This window comes from Hippopotamus amphibius, chromosome 17, assembly GCF_030028045.1.
Source record: "Hippopotamus amphibius kiboko isolate mHipAmp2 chromosome 17, mHipAmp2.hap2, whole genome shotgun sequence".
NCBI lineage: Eukaryota > Metazoa > Chordata > Mammalia > Artiodactyla > Hippopotamidae > Hippopotamus > Hippopotamus amphibius.
The window spans coordinates 35,272,758-35,289,319 of NC_080202.1; the positions used below are offsets into that span (position 1 = coordinate 35,272,758).

Below are 16,562 nucleotides of genomic sequence, written 5' to 3' on the forward strand. Positions count from 1 at the left end.
AGGAGACCAGAAAACTTAGTAAGCTAACAAAGAGACGAGATCCCTTCCAAATAGAAGGCCATGTGCCTGGTAAATTCTGACCTGCATAAAAATAAACACTTTATTGGCTTGCTCAAAAAAAGCAAATTGAATTTGCCCCCTCATCTCTTTTATCAGCCTGGGACTGCGAGGATAGGGTGCAGCAGCTTCACCCAGAGTAAGGAAGATGAACGACTTGGAGACCTCACTGGTGATGGGGACCTATCTGGAACAGACTGCTAAAGGGGCTGGGAAATAAAGCACCATGAACTTTTCATCCCCTAGAGAAGCAGGTGTAGTAGTCTGAGGGATGACATAACTGGAGGTGTTCACAGCAGCTTTCCCAAGAGGCCTTGGGTCAGATTTCAGGGGCTTTATTTCTCACCTTTTTACAGTATCTGCACAGCAGAGCGGGAACTACTGGCAATTACCCAGTAGGTTTTGGCTGTGAAGACAATATTTCCAGCCAAAAGCGCTTGGGTCTGAAGTTTTCAGATATTTCCAGCCATGTAGATGTGGATAAAGGCTACCTCTGCCTCTCCTTCCTTCCTCCCTGCCTCCTCTCTCTAAAGGTCCTAGTCCCCAGACCTTGTGAACAGAGAAGGGCTACATTGGGCTGTGTGTATGGTTGACACGTAGCTTTATTTCATCATTGTTCCATTTTTAATGGATCCAGGCCAGCACCCCAGGTACCAGACTTAGTTCCTAGGGACGACCTGACCTGGCAGTCTTCTGTTCCAGAAGGAAAAGGCTTTATTTAAAAAAAAAAAACTTCAGAGTAGAAAATATGAGAAATCATGGGGGTAGGGAGGTCATCCCATGAAATGATTGAAAACAGGACAGTGTGGAAATAACACCATATTAGGAATCAGGAGACTGGGGGACGAGTCTGGGCTCTGCCCCAAATTAGCTATAACCTTGGGCACGTCATTCCCCTCTTGGGTTTCACTTCCTCACCTGAAGCAGTTAGCATGGCTCTCCTGCAAAGCACTTAACAGGGACAGAAGCTGACAAACGTCCCCAGCGTTTGCCATCAAGTCCAATCTGTAGACATACTTGGTGTCCTTTCCCTTCCTGATGAAAACCAGGAAGACATCCCAGGAATATAGTTTAGGCAAGTCCAGCATCTCTGGCCATCCCGTAGAAGATCCCTCTGGCTGCAATGAGGTTGGTTGGAGAATCAAACTCAGCTATCGTCCCTTTGTCCAGGACCAGGACCCTAGCCAAAGAAAAGAAGCGATCAAGTCTCCATCAGCCCAGGTCTGGTTTCATGGTCCAACCCTGCCCTCTGGGTACTGCTCAGGTCCCGCAATGACATGCCAGCCCTCCCACTTCAGTCAACCCACCAAACACAGTGCTATGCCACATGTGCATGCCTGCAAGGCTGGTTATTTTAGCCACTCCGTTTGCTGTCCTGGCAGATGAGGCCGTTTCTGGGATCAAACGCAAGGTCCTATTCATCTCTGCTAGTCGGGGCTCTGAAAACCTTCCCTAATGAGCCCTTCCCCTCGCCGGGGTCACAAGGGCCTGTGTGCTTCCATCTGCTTTGTGCCAACTCACAAAGGAACACGGCGGGAAACTGGGCTGCAGTGAGGCCTGACGCTGGAATCTGGGACTTTGCCTGCAAATCTGGCTGCTGCTGATGGGTGGGTCTCCCCCCACCCACGCACCCAGAGTCAAGCCTGGGCCTGGGATTAGAATCTCTTGCCAACTAAACACAGGGTGCACCTGATGCAGGGCCAACAGGCTGGCTCCCAGGGTGAGGCAGAGGCAGAAAGGGCTCCCCCAAGTCCTGGAAATGCTCCTCAGTAGGAGGGCCTGGGCTGCACGAACTCTGTTTCCCAGCCTATGGGGCTCCCAGAAACGTGTCCTGGGAAGAGGTGTGCCTATGGACATCACTGCCTAGCCGCTGTCCAAATTGAAGCCCAGGAGACTGCCTCCCTCTCTTCACTGGCTTCTCATTGCCCTTAGGGTAAGGACTGAATGCTTTCCCATGGTCCTCAAAGTGCAGCAGAGTGAGGCCTGTCTCTTTCTCCCCCTCCTCTTGCTTTTACTGCCCCTTCACCCTTTCTACTCCAGCCTCATGTGCCCTCCTACCTCAGGGCCTTTGCATGTGGTGCAGCCTTTTTCTGAAATTTTCAGCTCCCTCCCTATCCCATCTCCTCCCCTGCTTCCCCACTTTTATTTATCCTTTAGGGCTTGGCTGGTGCTTCCCTTCCTTTGGAGAGTAAGTGTCCTGGCTGCCCTGTGTGGATTGGCTTCCTTTGGCCTACACACATGGACCCCTGCTTCCTTCCTGAAGGCTCTAACTACATGTTCAGTAGTGTGATTATTTGATTAATTTCTGCCTGCCCCACTCAAATGACTGAACTCTCAACCCCCAAGGTCAGTTCAAGTTTTCGCTCCTCAGGGCTGCTGGTGTAAACCATTTTCAGTTAGGCCTGGGAAGAGATCTTCCCAGTCCAGCCCTTTCCCTTGTCTGGGCCCAGGGCCCAGGCCTCCCTGCCCACCCTCCCTTCTCCCAGTGGGATCCTGGATGGGAGTGGAGAGTAGGGGGTATGGTCGGGATGGAACGGACAGTAGCATCAGGCAGTGTCAACTTGGTTCCCAAGCCCCTGGGAGCTGTGTGGGGACACTTCTGAGAGAGGGACAAGCTCTGCCCATTGCCCCGTCTGTGTATCTCCCCACCTCCCCACGCCCTGCAGGTGTTTGCTTTGTGAATGAAGCCTTGTTGGTGTACTCCCACCGTACTCCTTCAGTACAGATTCGTTGCAGCCTCCTGCCTCTTCCTCACTTTGAGCCCTCGTGTCTCCAAGGGAGCCAGCCTGGCAGGCCAGCACCAGCTTGCTTCCATCAGGCTTCTGAGTCACCCAGCCCCTCCCCTGTCCTCTGGCACCACACCTTGACATCAGCCACAGTGAGGGACTAGGTTACGTTTTTTTTCCTTTTGGCTGAATGAGCTGCCTCCCCAACAAAGCCATAAGATACCAAGAGCAAGGCTCCGTCCCTGATCCTTGGAGAAGCTGGTTCTAGGGAGAATTACAGTAAGGGGCTAGGGAGGAAATGAACATCTCAAGGATTACCCGTACTTTTAACGCTTTACGTCATTGACTCCTTAAAACGACTCTGAGGGAGAGGTTTATGAAGCTTTGGGAGTTGCCCAAGGTCATGCAGCAGTCAGCAGCAGAGCCAAGCTTGGGACTTGCCCTCTGCTTTCCCACAACAAAGCGTCTACTCCGCATGGTGCTGTCAGGGTCCATCCCACCGAGACAGGGACCCAAGCATCGTGCGTCTTTCCTCAGTGGCTTCCTGCTCTGTACGCCCACCTCACAGGGTGGAAATGAGGCGCAAATGAAGCCATGGCCACGTGGGCGCTCTAGAAACAGTGCTCAGGAAGTGACGGGATTTGTCATGAAGGATCCAGTTCCCTCACCTCACAGCACTGGGGGCGGGGAGGAAGTGGACCATGCCTAAGGAACCCCAGTGTGCCCCTTTCCCACATGTTGGTGACCCCTAAGTGTCCCTTGTGTCTCAGAAAGCATCACTGTGCCCCCAGTGCCCAGGTAACCCACACCGTTCTGCCCCCCCTAAAACTTAGGCAATCCCACGAGGCTCCCATATCCACATATCCAGATAACCTTAACCTGCCTGCCACTTCCCCACAGCCCAGGTGACCCCTCCAGGTCCCTCCCTGCTTGGATTCCAGGGCCCAACCTGGTGTAGTCCATGATGGTATTGAGCCGATGTGCAATGGTCAGCACCGTGCAGGTCTCAAACTGGGTACGGATGGTAGCCTGGATGAGGTCATCAGTCTCCAGGTCGACGGCGGCTGTGGCCTCATCTAAAACCAGGACGCGACTCTTGCGGAGCAGGGCTCTGGCCAGGCACACGAGCTGCCGCTGGCCCACGCTGAAAATGGGGAAAGCGAGGCATCTCCAGCTGGGTGCCCCCAACCTGCCCCCAGGCCTCACTCCCCAAACTCTTCCTGCCTCCACTCCTTCCCAATAGCACAGGGCTGGCTCTCGGTGTAACCTCTCCCATTTCTGCCTTAGCCCAGTCCTCCTGGAACACAGAGTTGAGGTCTGGACCCCACAGGGATAACGAGGGGCCTTGAGGGTAGAGCCAGGGCTTAACAACGTTGTGACATTCCCAGTCTGTCTCTGGCAGCCCTGGCCTCCTCTTTCTGTGCTTTCTTCCCTATCCTTGCTCCTCAACCTGTGTCACCATGTTTCTCTGCTTCAATCTAATCAGTCATTTACACCTTAGTAATACACACTTAAATGACTCCTCTTGGATATTTGCACACATCTTGCTGAGCCTAATATCACACAATTCAGGCATCTCTCGCCCCCATGGGGAATATAGGTCAGGGTTCTGTTGTGGGAACAAGGAAGGGACAGGGCAGAGGAGGATACGGGGGGCTTCCCGTGTCTGGTCACTGGGGAGGTGGAGGAGGGGCAGAATGCATGCCTTCAACCTCCTGCCTTGGAATCTAGAGCTAACGAACAAAGCCGGCTGTGTTCCCAACCACAGAGGCTGCAGCACCCCCACACCCAAGGACAAATACCTCAGCCCTTCCTAAAGGGGTGAGTCACTACAGCCCGAGTGAAGGCCAGGCTCTCTCCCTGGCCTATTCCCGCAACTAATGAAGGTTCTGGCAGCAGAATGAGCCGCCAGATAGAACTCAGGGCTGATTGATGGTGGGACTGGCACAGGATACAGGTTATACTTAGAGTGGCTACAAGCTCAGTGAGGGAGGAGGGGAGTGGATGTGGGGATGGAGGGGATGCTCTGGGGAGAGGTGCTGATGGCAAGCACGGATAGGAGGACAGACCAAAACACAGCTATGGGGCGCAGGGTCTGAAAGCCTGGGCTTGTCCGCCAGCCACCCCCAACCTGGTTGTGTAAGTGAAATCCGGGTACCGTGCACATTCATTCTTACCAGGCTGCCAGGGGAGGTGGCGGCGTCCCACCCATGGCTATGGTGCAGCAAGGAAAGTTTTAGGACAAAAGCTCCCACTTCCTTGAGTCCTTGCCCCACCTCTTGCTAGCTGAGCAGCTTTGGGCAAACAATTTTATACTTCGGAGCTTCATTTCTGGCCCACAGGACTACAATAAAGATTAAAGGAGAGGGCTTCCTAGGTGGCGCAGTGGTTAAGAATCCGCTTGCCAATGCAGGGAACACGGGTTCGATCCCTGCTCCAGGAAGATCCCACATGCCACGGAGCAATTAAGCCCGAGTGCCAAAAAAAAAAAAAAAAAGATTAAAGGAGACAGTAGAGGCCAAAGCGCCTTGAACACTATTAAGTGCTGAGCAAACATACAGGTTTTTGTTTTTGTTTTTGTTTTGTCTGGAGAGAGTCCAGTCCGTAGGTATGCACTGAGCAGAATAATAAGAATAGCTAAATTTCTCAGGAGCATATCCAGTTTAAGTGCTTTCCATTTCATCACGATAACCCTAAGACTGCTCTGTCCAAGTGATGGCCACTAGCCACATGTGACTGTGGACCACTTGAAATGTGGCAAGTCTGAACTGAGATGGCTGTAATAAAATACACATGGGATCTTACACTAGAAAAAATGCCGAATATCCATAATAGCTTTTATATCAATTACAATTTGAAATGATAATATTGTAGATATATTGGGCTAAATAAAATACACAAAATTTATTTCATCTCTTTCTTTTTCTAATGTGGGTACTAGACATTTTAATTACACCTATGTGGATCATAGTATATTTTTATTGGGCGGCGTAGTGCTAAAAGATATGGGACTGTTATTATTATCCCATACTCCTTTTAGAGTGAAGGCAAAGAAGGCACAGAGAGGTTAACAAATTTGCTCCAAATCACACACCTAACAGGTATAAGTATCTCAAGGCTTTAGACTCTGTAAGAAGTGACTCCGGCCCTCCCTAATACGTGGCCCAGCAACTGGGGATATAAAACCTGGGGCTATAAGGAAGCAAAGAAAGGCCTGGAGAGCTCACTTTGCCCACTTCTAAACCACAGACAAAACTGCATCCTCCTTGGAAAATATATAAGACTTCTCTAAAGCTCTGTAGATTTCCTCTTATCTGCTCCACAGGTTCAGTCCACACCCCCCTTCTCAGGCCAAGCGTAGCACTGACAATCACATAAGAGAGGACCGGTTACGGCTTTGGAATCTCCCAGCTGTGTGGCTCTGGCCCTGTCTCAGTTTCTCTGGGGCTTGTGTGAGGAGTCAATGAAGTAGTGCACAGTGCCTGACACACAGAATATGCTCAATACAAGACAGCGCCCCTTGCGTTCACGCCGGCTGAGATGGGAGTGGGAGGGCTGGAGCAGGCTGGAGTGGGGAGGGCCGGAGGGGGCTGGCCTGCATTTGGTATCATTTGATGCTAGATCCTCTAGTTCAGCAGAGTGCTATTACTGACCCACCCACTCCCAGCTGTTACCTGAGATTCTCCCCGCCCTCGGAGCACTGGAAGTCCAGGCCTGCCGGCTGGGAGCTCACAAACGTGTGCAAGTGGGACAGCTCCAAGGCTCGCCACATGTCTTCCTCTGAGTAATTGCCAAAGGGGTCCAGGTTCATGCGCAGGGTCCCCGAGAACAAGATGGGGTCCTGGGGACAAAGCATGGCCTCAGAGGAAGATGGCTCAGGCCCCATAGGAGTCATGGGCCCCAAGGCCAGGGAACAAGAAAGGGATTGAGGTGGCAGCATTCCCATTCTGTCCCTAGCCCTCCAGGAGGGCGGCAATGGCCAAAGAGATAGAAGATGCCTGTGGGGGAAGTGATAAACCTCAGCTTTGCCAACCCAAAGTCCTCCACTAGAGGAGAAACCTGAGCCGCTAATCTGACTCCAAAGTGTCCAGTCGGCAGAAAAAAATACCCCAGAGGAGCCAGAAAAAGTGAAGTGTAATTCAGAGCCGTGTAACCAGGAGACCAGGCTCGAATGCCTCTGGGGTGGGGTGTGTGGAGGGGCCTAGGGTCCTGCTGGCCCAAAAGGTTAGAGGACAGGGTCTTACTGGGTAAGAGACATCTGACCCTACCAGACCCACGACAGGTGGCCACTCTGTGGCTCTGTTCCTGCTGTCCTGCTCTCCAGCCTCCCAGAGAGAGGTCCCAGTCTTGAACCTCAAACCACAGAACAGGGGTGGGGCCTGGTCAGTGTGGCCAGGCCATGCCAGGCTGGTACCTGGGGGATGATGGTCAGCTGAGAACGCAGGTCATGGAGCCCGATGTCGGCCACATTGAGGCCGTCGATGAGGATTTCGCCTTCCGCAGCCTCCAGGATGCGGAACAGGCAGAGGGTCATGGAGGATTTGCCGGCCCCAGTGCGGCCCACGATCCCCACCTGCAGGCGGTGGGGGGCCATCAGGGAGAGGCTGGGGGGTCAGCAGGGCTGTCTCCATGACTCCCCTGGGAAGCCAAGCAGATCTCTGGGCTAGGCCCCTGCTGTCCCACAGACCCACGCTCCCCAGGCACAAACCCGCCCCATGCGCACCTTCTCGCCACCATGCACTTGCAGACTCAAGTCCTTCAGCACCAGCTCCAGGCCCGGCCGGTAGCGCACAGAGAAATTCCGGAACTCCACCTTACCGTGCGATGGCCAGCCCGCGGGTGGGCGGCTACCCTCCACCACCCAGGGGGCCTGGCCGCCAGGGGAAGACAGGGTCTGCATCAGAGGGGCACCTCTTCCCCAGCCCAGCCATCTCCCACCTTCAGTGTGCCTCTCTCCCCAGGCGCCTGCCATCCTCACCCGCCAGGGACGCTGGCGGGGAGCCTCTGGTGCTCATGTGGCCCAACCTTGCGGTTCAAGGATTCTTTATCCCTCTGATGTTATTCCCCACAGAACTCTGCCCTGCCCTACTCCCCTCATGCCCCACGCCCCTAAGCGGCCCCTCCCACTGGCCCTTTTCACCATTCTTTATTACTGAGTGGCTACTCTGTAACAGGTAGTGGAATCACAATGGTGAACAAGACCAAGTCCTTGTCCCTGTGAGACTTACATCCTAGTCTAGGGGGGCATAAAATTGACAAATAAGTAAGTCTACATATTGTCAGATGATGAGGAGTGTGGATAAGTGTCTGGTGTTGCTGTTCTATACAGGGTGGTCAGGGAAGGCTTCCTGGAGGAGGTGATATTTAAATAAAGACCTGAAGGAGGTGAAGGAACAAGACAAGTAGATATCTGGGGCACGGGCATGCCAGGCAGAGGAAACAACAAGTGCAAATACCTCCAGGTGTGTTCTGGAGCACAATGACAAAGGTAAGAGGTAGCAGACAGGTAGTGGATGGCCCCATCATTTAGGGCTTTGCAGGCCATTTTAAGGACTGTGGTTTTTTTATCCTGAGGAAGATGTAGGGCCATGCACAAAGGGATAATGTGATTTGGTGTGCTTTTAAAGGATCTCTCTGCTGCTGTTTGGGGTAGGGAGAGAGGGGGGGTGTTTTGAAATGGGGTGGGGTGTCAGACTGTCAGCAGTCAAAAAGCAAAGCAGCCAATATAGATAGACCACTTTCTTGAGGGGGTGTCAAAAAATGGGCAGCAGGGCTGGGGGCAGAATTTTTGAGGATGTGGAGACGATCACGTGTGTAGACAGGGCAAATGGGAAGGCTAGGCATGAAGAGGGAGAATTTGAAGGTCCCAGAGAACGGGGGATGCAGGGATGACAGGGGATGCCTGGGGAATATAGGGGTAGATGGGGGCCCCAGGGGCAAGAGAGGCCAGGTTGGGAGGAACAGGTGGCATGGGGACTCAGTGGGGGCTGACAGGGCAGGAGCTCGGGTCACAAAAGCCATGAAGTGCTTTCCAAGAAGGAACAAAGGGCTATTTTGTCTGAATGTTGCGAAGAGGGTGAATTAGATGAGAACAGAAAAGTGTCCCTAGGTCTGAAAGCAGGGAAGTCATTGGTGAGTGGGTTCAGTGGAGTGATAGGGCCAGAAGCCAGGCTACAGGGTGATGAGGCAGTGGGGAGAGCACCTGTGGACCATATTTTAAAGCCAGCTTCACAACAAAGGAGAGCAGAGAAATGAGACATAGGGACAGGGGAAATGGAGGGTTGGTTTGAGTGTCTAGAATGGAAGCTACAAGAGCCTATTTGTGTGTGTGGATGGGAATCATCCAACAGAGGGAGCAAAATGGGTGATGTAGCAGACGGAGGGTGTAATTGAGGAAGTGAAGTCCTTGGGTGGCCATGTGAAAAGTAGAGGGAGTGGCCTTTGAAATGAGAAGGGACATTTCCTGTTAAAAGAGAAAGGAAGAAAGTGAAAGGGACACAGGCAGATTTGAAAGTCTGAGGCAGGGAGGCTGAGGGAGTTCACACCTTATCACCTATTTTCTCATTGAAATGGTAGGCAAGGTTGATGGCTGAGCACAGGGAGAAGGGGATGTGGGGGTTTTAAGGAAAGAGAATGGTCGAAACAGAACTTTCTGAAACTGGGAACACATGCTTCTTGGAGAAGCAAAATAGGAATACCCAGAGGTGGTGTGTGGTTATAAACATGAAGTAAAATCTGTGATTTTTCCCCAGCAATGTTTTAGCAGCTGAGCTCCGGCATGCAGAAGGTTGGCAGATGGACCCAAATGGGGTGAGGGCGACTGAGAGAGAGAAGGGCAAGGGAGTTGAGGGTGTTGGCACTGGTGGAGCATAGAACCCAGGCTGGATGAGCTCATGGACAGAGGGACAGAGGCAGGGCACGGGAAGAGGGGGGCGGGTCCGAGGGAGGACAAAGTACTGTGACCAACAGGGCTAGGAACACGGGAGCTGTCATCTCCCGCTACATCAGGAACTGCTTGAGGGCAGACCCTGTCTTGCTCTACCCCTCTTCACATAGGCCTCTGGTTGACACTCAAGAAGGGTTGAATGAGTGAATGAAGAGCCACCTGAACAGCTGGCCTGGACGTGTAGGGATGGTGGGCCACCAAGCTCCCCTCCCTGCCTCAGGCTCATCCCGTACCCACCTCGGTCTCTGTCTTAGAGTACTCCTTGACTCTCTCCACGGCCACACTATTAGACTCCAAGTCTGAAATCGTTTGTATCATCCAGTTCAGAGCCACCGTCACCTAGCGAGAGGGACTGGGTCATAAGTGGGCAATCTCTCCTCCCCCTGAAGTGGCTTTGGGAGGAGCTCAGACTCCTTGATTATGCTCCTACCCCAGCTATGACCCAGGTGGGCCTGGACAAACCCACACCTGTGCCACCTGGGGCTCTCACCACAGCTGTAGCTCAGGCAGTGACAGTACAGACTTAACAGAAGGCCGCCCAGCCCAGTGTTTCTTAAACTTCATATGCACAAGAAAGATTTCCCAGGGAATCTCGTTACAATGTAGCTTCTGATTCAGTAGGTTTGTGGTGGGATGCAAGAGTCTACATTTCTAACAAGCTCACAGATGATGTGGATGCAATTGGTCCTTGGACCACACTTTGTGAATCCGAGAGTCTTGACAGAGGACGCAGAGCCCCAGGTCTGTAGTATCAGAAGCTACAGTTTCAGATCCCCAGGTGACTCATGTGCACATTAAAGCTGGAGAAGAGCAACCTGTCTGGATTGTCCTTTATTTACCAGAACATTCAAGACTTGAGTCACCTGAGGCATTGCAAATGGGATCTGCTTCACAAAACTTCCATCTGCAGTTACTTAACCCTTTGACAATACAGGCTGATATCAGGGTGACCTGCCCAGGCGCGTTACCTGCTCCGTGTACTTTCTCCGCAGGGCTGTGGAGTGAGGTGTATTCTAGCTCTCCACGTCCCTGCCCCAGGACCCTGTCAGGGTTGACCTCTAGAGCTTGTGCAGGCAGGGCAAAGTCTATTTGTCTCTTGGGGCCAAGCTCCAAGATAATTCCTCTAACACTCCCAGGGGGAGACCTCCCCTGGGCTCTTACAACATTTCCCTCTTTCCTCCACTAAGATCCGCGCACCCCGCAGCACCATCCCCCGCTGGTGAAAGTGACTCCACGCTTGACTGGGAGCTCACAGGCCGCGGAGCAGAACCTGCCGCTGGCCCCCACTTGGGCAGAGCGAGGTGCTCAGGAGATGCTTGTGAAACCTGTGTGGCCTCTGCTCCAGTGGTGGCCCTGCCCCGGGGCCCGGACCTCTACCTACCTGCAGGGCATAGGACACAGACAGGCCCACCAGCCCCGGACTCAGGCTGCTTCTCCCAGTCACAGCAAAGAGTGCAGCGAAGAGCACAACACAGTTGCCCACGAACTCCACTCGGATCCCCAGCCACCTGTGGGGCTCAGGCAAGGAAGACATGGGGCAGAGGCAGGAAGGGGGCCGTTTAGGGGAAGGAGGGGCTCAACCCAGAACACCAGGGTCTCTCCCGCAGAGACCCTGGTGGAAACTCACGGGGAGCAGGGGCTGAGGGAGTGGCTTCTGACCTGTTGGAGACGATGTAGGGGTAGCAGCTCCTCTGGTTGGTGTCTACCTTAGCATCATTGATGGCCTTAAAGTCCTGGCTGCGGCCGTAGGCCCGGATGACGCTGGAACCAGTCACCGTCTCCGAAAAGTGGGAGTATATGGGTGAACGGCTGACAGATTCCAGCCGCTTCAGTTGCCGTGACGTAGCCACATAGAAGCGCTGACGGAGGATGGAGAAAGAGCTTGGGGTCAGGACCGTGGAACCCCAACTCAGTCCAGCATGCCCTCCAGACCCATCTGAGCTGCCTCCCCGTCAGTCCCACTGCCCTGTAAGACCTTGCTCCCTTCCCCTGCCCTGAAGAGCCCAAGACTTGGGGGCCTGATATGGCTCCACGAATGCATCCCACCCTTGCCGTCTGCAGAGGGAAAGAGTCAGCTCTGCTCACTCTCCCAGGCCACTTTGTCCACGAAGCCTTACCTGATTCCCCCTCAGCTCCTGACCCCTCACCTCTGTGGGGGCCTGGATTATTGCACTGACTTTGCTTTGCCTCCTAAATCAGTGACTATGCCTATCTCCACTTAGAGGCCCTAGCAATGTGTTCACACAATCAAAATTTTGCAAACTTTGCAAAAATAAGGTAATTTTGTATTCTTTTCCTTGAAGAGCCTCTCCTCACCCCTCCCCCTGGTTGTTTAAACTTCAGCCCCACAAACACACAGTTCTGCCTCCAGCTTCCATCCTCTACACTCTGGGCCCCAAGATGGCCAGGGCCGTGTAGGGTGTGCAACTGAGAGTTCCCTGTCCCAGCACAGAGTGCAGCCCAGGTCACAGTCCTCACACAGAGGCTTGAGCTTCCAGTCACCTGTGGGGTACCTTCATCAACGGATTAATTAATGGCAGGACAGGGGCTCAGCAACACAAATGCCTTTCACAGTTAGCTGTATCTGAATGTTATCGACTTGTTTATGTTAAAAACATGTATACAGGGCTTCCTAGGTGGTGCAGTGGTTGAGAATCCACCTGCCAATGCAGGGGACACGGGTTCGAGCCCTGGTCTAGGAAGATCCCACATGCCGTAGAGCAACTAAGCCCATGCGCCACAACTATTGAGCCCATGTGATGCAACTAATGAAGCCCATGCAACTAGAGCCTGAGCTCCGCAACAAGAGAAGCCACAGCAATGAGGAGCCCACGCACCACAACGAAGAGTAGCCCCCACTCACCGCAACTAAAGAAAGCCTGCGCACAGCAAGAAAGACCCAACACAGCCAATAAAATAAATAAATAAATAATAAAAGAAAAACATATATACATATGTAAGTTTAGATATATCTAAAAAGAAGGGAAGGATAATGTGTCTCAAACTGTTGACCATATTTTATTAAAAAATACGCAGCACAATTTAGAAGGGCCAGTCACAATTTACATTTTATCCTATCAACAACTCTATGAGGTAGGTTCTCTGATTGTATCCTACAGGTGAGGAAAATGAGTTTCAAAGAGCTATTTACTGAACCAAATCCAGCTGTGAAGCTGCGGGGCCTGGCCCCTTCTACATCCCGCCACCAGCGGCTCCAAGAGAGCCCCACCCACACAACGGCCATGCTCACTAAAAGCCACACCCACCCACTCAGGGCACACCTGCACAAAGAGGTAGAGGACAGCCAAAGGCACGATGACCACAGCGAAGAGTGGTGTGCTGGCCACGATGACCACGAGGATGGAGATGGACTTGTAGAAGGCGTTCATCATCATGAGGATGGTGGGAGGCAGAACCTCATCGATGACGTAGATGTCCTTTGAGAAGCGGTTGAGGATGCGGCCTGAGGGCGTCGTATCGAAGAAGGACTGCGGCGAGCGCATCTTGTTGTGCAGCAGTGCCTGGTGAAGCAAGCGTGCAGCCTGGACACCACCCACCGCCATCGTGATGGCTGACAGCATCACCAGGAGCCCTGTTGGAGGAGGCGTAGCGGCGCTCGTTCACCTGGGCCAGGTGGCGGGCGTGCAGGGGAAGGTTCCGCGATGGGGGCTGGCTGCAGTGAACTAAGCAGGCTCAGAGGCAGGCGGACTGCAAGGGGGGTAGGGAGTCGTTGGCTGTGACGGTGGAGAGAGATTCAGAGGCAAGGGTGTGGTTTGGGGGACCCAGCAGCCCAGAGATGAGGACGGGGCCACTGTAGCCCCTTCTAGCATCTCTGCAGGCTCACCGTGCACAATTCCCAAGGCGGCATAGACACCCAGCCTCTGGGAGGTGTTGTTCTGCTGGCTGTTCACCACAGCCTCATCGGTCCAGGCACTGAGCCACACGTTGGCCCCAATGGCAGCTGCAGTTTGAGCCCCGCACAGAAGAGAGATGACCAGTGTGGTAAAGAGCCCCACAGCCTTGGCGTAATCCCAGTACACGCTCAGCTTCACCTGTATGGCCACAGCGGTCGGACAGAGGACTCCTGTGAGCCCCGGGACTGCTAGGGGCCTGCCCACCCTCTCCAGCACTCCTCATCCACCCTACTCACAGTGCCCATCTCCGCCTTCTCCTCCTGGGTCAGCGCGTGGCTTGCCTTTGCCTCTGTTGCCTGCACTACCTTTTCTGCCACACCCAGGCGCCTCCTGGGCACAGGCCGACCCTGGCCCTCTCCTTCCGAGGACATGGTACTCAGCTGTCTGTGGAGGCAGCTGATCAGGCCCAGAGAGGAGGCCTCCAGCATAGCCACAGACGGAGCCCGGGAGGAGGCTCCGGCCGCAGCCAGAGGCCTGGGGTGTGTCAGGGAGAATGCCCACCTGCGCCCCCGGCAGGGCTTGGGAGCCCTGACCCCGTCTCCTGGGGGCCGAGAGCCCTCAGGAGCTCACCTCATAAACTGCTTCTGGACCTCGTATGTCACCGGCTCATCGTCCGCCAGGTCTGTGTGATTGCTGAGCGTGTCTTCCACCAGCAGCACCTCCTCATCCTCTTTGTCCTCCAAGGCTGCAGCGGGGAGGCAGAAGGGAGAGGTTGGCGAGCTCACCCCGCAAGCCCCTGATGTCCCCCAATCCCACGCCGATGAAGAGGCCTGAATGGACAAGCCAGAGGGAAGATGAGAGGGACTGAAAGGGCAGCAAGAACAACAATAAAAATAAGTGATGAATTTCGTGCTAGGAAAAAAAAAAAGGGTGACAAGAAAGACTTAGGTTAGACAGGAAGAAAAGCTTCCCATCAGGGACTACATAGAAGGGGATTCAAATATAAGGGTCGGGAGCTTGGGCTCTAGACTGGCTGATCTTAAATCCCACTTCCTCACCGCATGACTTTAGGCCGGCATGTAAGATGGGGATACTAACAGTACCTATTTCATCCTGTCATCGTGAGGATTGAAGGAAAGAATGTGTGTCAAGAGTCTGCAAGGGGCATAGCCCTCAGTAAATGCTCGAGACCCGTTAGCTGCACATACGGAAGTAAGCAAGAAAGCCCAGGAGAAGGCCTGTGAGCCAGCCCGGGGCCTGGGCTTGGGGAGCCGGGACCAGAAGACAAGGAGGGGCTCAACATGCTTCACGAGGACAGGGATGTTCCTGCTTGTTCCTTGCTGTCTCAGGGCCTGGCAGAGTGCCTGGACATAGTAACTGCTCAATAAATATTTGTTGATAAATAGATGACTCTTCCAAGCATTTGCATATTTACTAAACAAGTCATCTGTGAAACAGTCTTGCTGTGCAAGCTGGGCCTGGACCCATAGCCCTTCTGATACATGAGGGAGGATGAGGAGGAGGCACTTGACTCCATCCAGTTCACTTTCCCTCTTGAGGATTTCTGATGTCACTCAGATGGTCCCAGTTCCCCAGAACCTCCCTTGTACGACACTGGGCCTGTCCAGAGACACGCAGAGGCTCCAGGACAGGGGGCCTGCGGGGAGGGCATGGGAATACCGAGGGCCAGGAATGGCAGATACCGGTCCTGCTGTCAGCCTTCTGGTGTTCCTTGCCCTCATCAGGTGCATGGTTGTGGAGGAAGTTGGCAAAGGTGCCATTGTGCTGCAGCAGGGCTGCGTAGGTGCCCACCTCAGACACGTGCCCGTCAGCTAGCACCATGACAAAGTCCGTCTGGGGCAGGAAGCTGATGCCATGCGTCACGAGCACCCGGGTCTGGGGAGGAGGTAGCAGGCTGTCACGCCCGCTGCCCTCAGCACGCAGCCCCGGCCCAGCGCAGGGCCGCGCAGCACGCGTGAGGCACCTGTGTGCCGGCAGCATCAGCAGGCCCGTTGGGGACTCACCCCGCGCCCATCTCGCCGGCTCAGAGCCTGAGCGGCATCGCCCCCAACCCCCTCCCCACTGCCCAGCCCATGCTCCCGTTCCAAAGGCCCTCCATACCTCCAGGTCTCACCCGAACCCCTTGGCCTCCCACCAGTCCTCTCCTGTGGCCCTAGACCTCACCTGAGCCCCCTCAGCCGCTGGGAGGCCTCACCTTTCCTGCCAGCACACCTTCTGGCCCAATGACGTGGTCAAAGATATGCTTGGCCACATGGGAGTCCACAGCTGACAGTGGGTCATCCAGCAAAAAAATGTCGGCATCACTGTAAACAGCTCGGGCCAGACTGACCCGCTGACGCTGGCCCCCAGACAGGTTAATGCCCTGGATGGAGGAGGGAGGTGAGAGGTGTGTATTGGGCAGAAAAGAGCTCTGTCCATTACCATTCAGCAAGGCAGACTTCTAAATTCACATTTCATATGCCGGGTCCTGCCTGGGAATCTCTAAGACCATGGAGGAAGGGGTGCTGCTCTCGGAGTCCTCCTAGGGCAGGTGAAGACATTCTGCTCCCTGCCCAGCTGGTTTCCCTGCCTTCCACCTTCATACTCTGGGAGGCTGGAAATCCCCAGGAGGTCCTTAACAGACCTTTAGTCTCCCAGCACCCATGTGGTTCACGGATGACTTTCATAACAATTTTCCGATTTGGTCCTCATGTCAGTCTTTCCAGGGAGGTATCATTAGCCCTACTTTCTAGATGAAGAAACTAGAGCCCAAGATGTTAATGACTTTGTCCAAGGTCCCAAACTACTAAGGGCAAAAGTAAGGATGGAAACCCAGCATCCACCCCAGAATCATCAACCCTGGTATCATTCACATACCAGAGGGGAGGAAAGATGGCTCTTTAAACTTGTTATGAGAAACTAAGGGACACAGCAGCAGGGCGGGGCCCAGAGGGCAGACCCCAGAGGTATAGCCTGCTT

General features: G+C 53.9%; 1 protein-coding gene across 6 annotated transcripts in view; it reads right to left on the reverse strand.

The window, feature by feature from the left end:
* Positions 1 to 641: 641 nt before the first annotated feature.
* Positions 642 to 16,562, reverse strand: part of LOC130839762 (ATP-binding cassette sub-family C member 3-like) — a 42,790-nt gene continuing 26,869 nt past the window's right edge. For 5 of the 6 annotated variants that reach the window (XM_057714153.1, XM_057714150.1, XM_057714151.1 and 2 more), the window contains 14 exons: positions 15,799 to 15,966; positions 15,287 to 15,479; positions 14,214 to 14,328; positions 13,880 to 14,027; positions 13,574 to 13,781; positions 13,011 to 13,321; positions 11,389 to 11,588; positions 11,111 to 11,237; positions 9,967 to 10,068; positions 7,507 to 7,653; positions 7,198 to 7,356; positions 6,458 to 6,624; positions 3,733 to 3,927; positions 642 to 1,237 (listed from right to left, as the gene is read on the reverse strand). In XM_057714153.1, the coding sequence (XP_057570136.1) occupies positions 1,129 to 1,237; positions 3,733 to 3,927; positions 6,458 to 6,624; positions 7,198 to 7,356; positions 7,507 to 7,653; positions 9,967 to 10,068; positions 11,111 to 11,237; positions 11,389 to 11,588; positions 13,011 to 13,321; positions 13,574 to 13,781; positions 13,880 to 14,027; positions 14,214 to 14,328; positions 15,287 to 15,479; positions 15,799 to 15,966 (2,349 nt within the window). In that variant the 3' untranslated portion in view covers positions 642 to 1,128. Of the gene's footprint in view, positions 1,238 to 3,732; positions 3,928 to 4,960; positions 5,215 to 6,457; positions 6,625 to 7,197; positions 7,357 to 7,506; positions 7,654 to 9,966; positions 10,069 to 11,110; positions 11,238 to 11,388; positions 11,589 to 13,010; positions 13,322 to 13,573; positions 13,782 to 13,879; positions 14,028 to 14,213; positions 14,329 to 15,286; positions 15,480 to 15,798; positions 15,967 to 16,562 lie in introns of those variants that run through there. The other variant, XR_009049888.1, reaches the window with a different exon arrangement.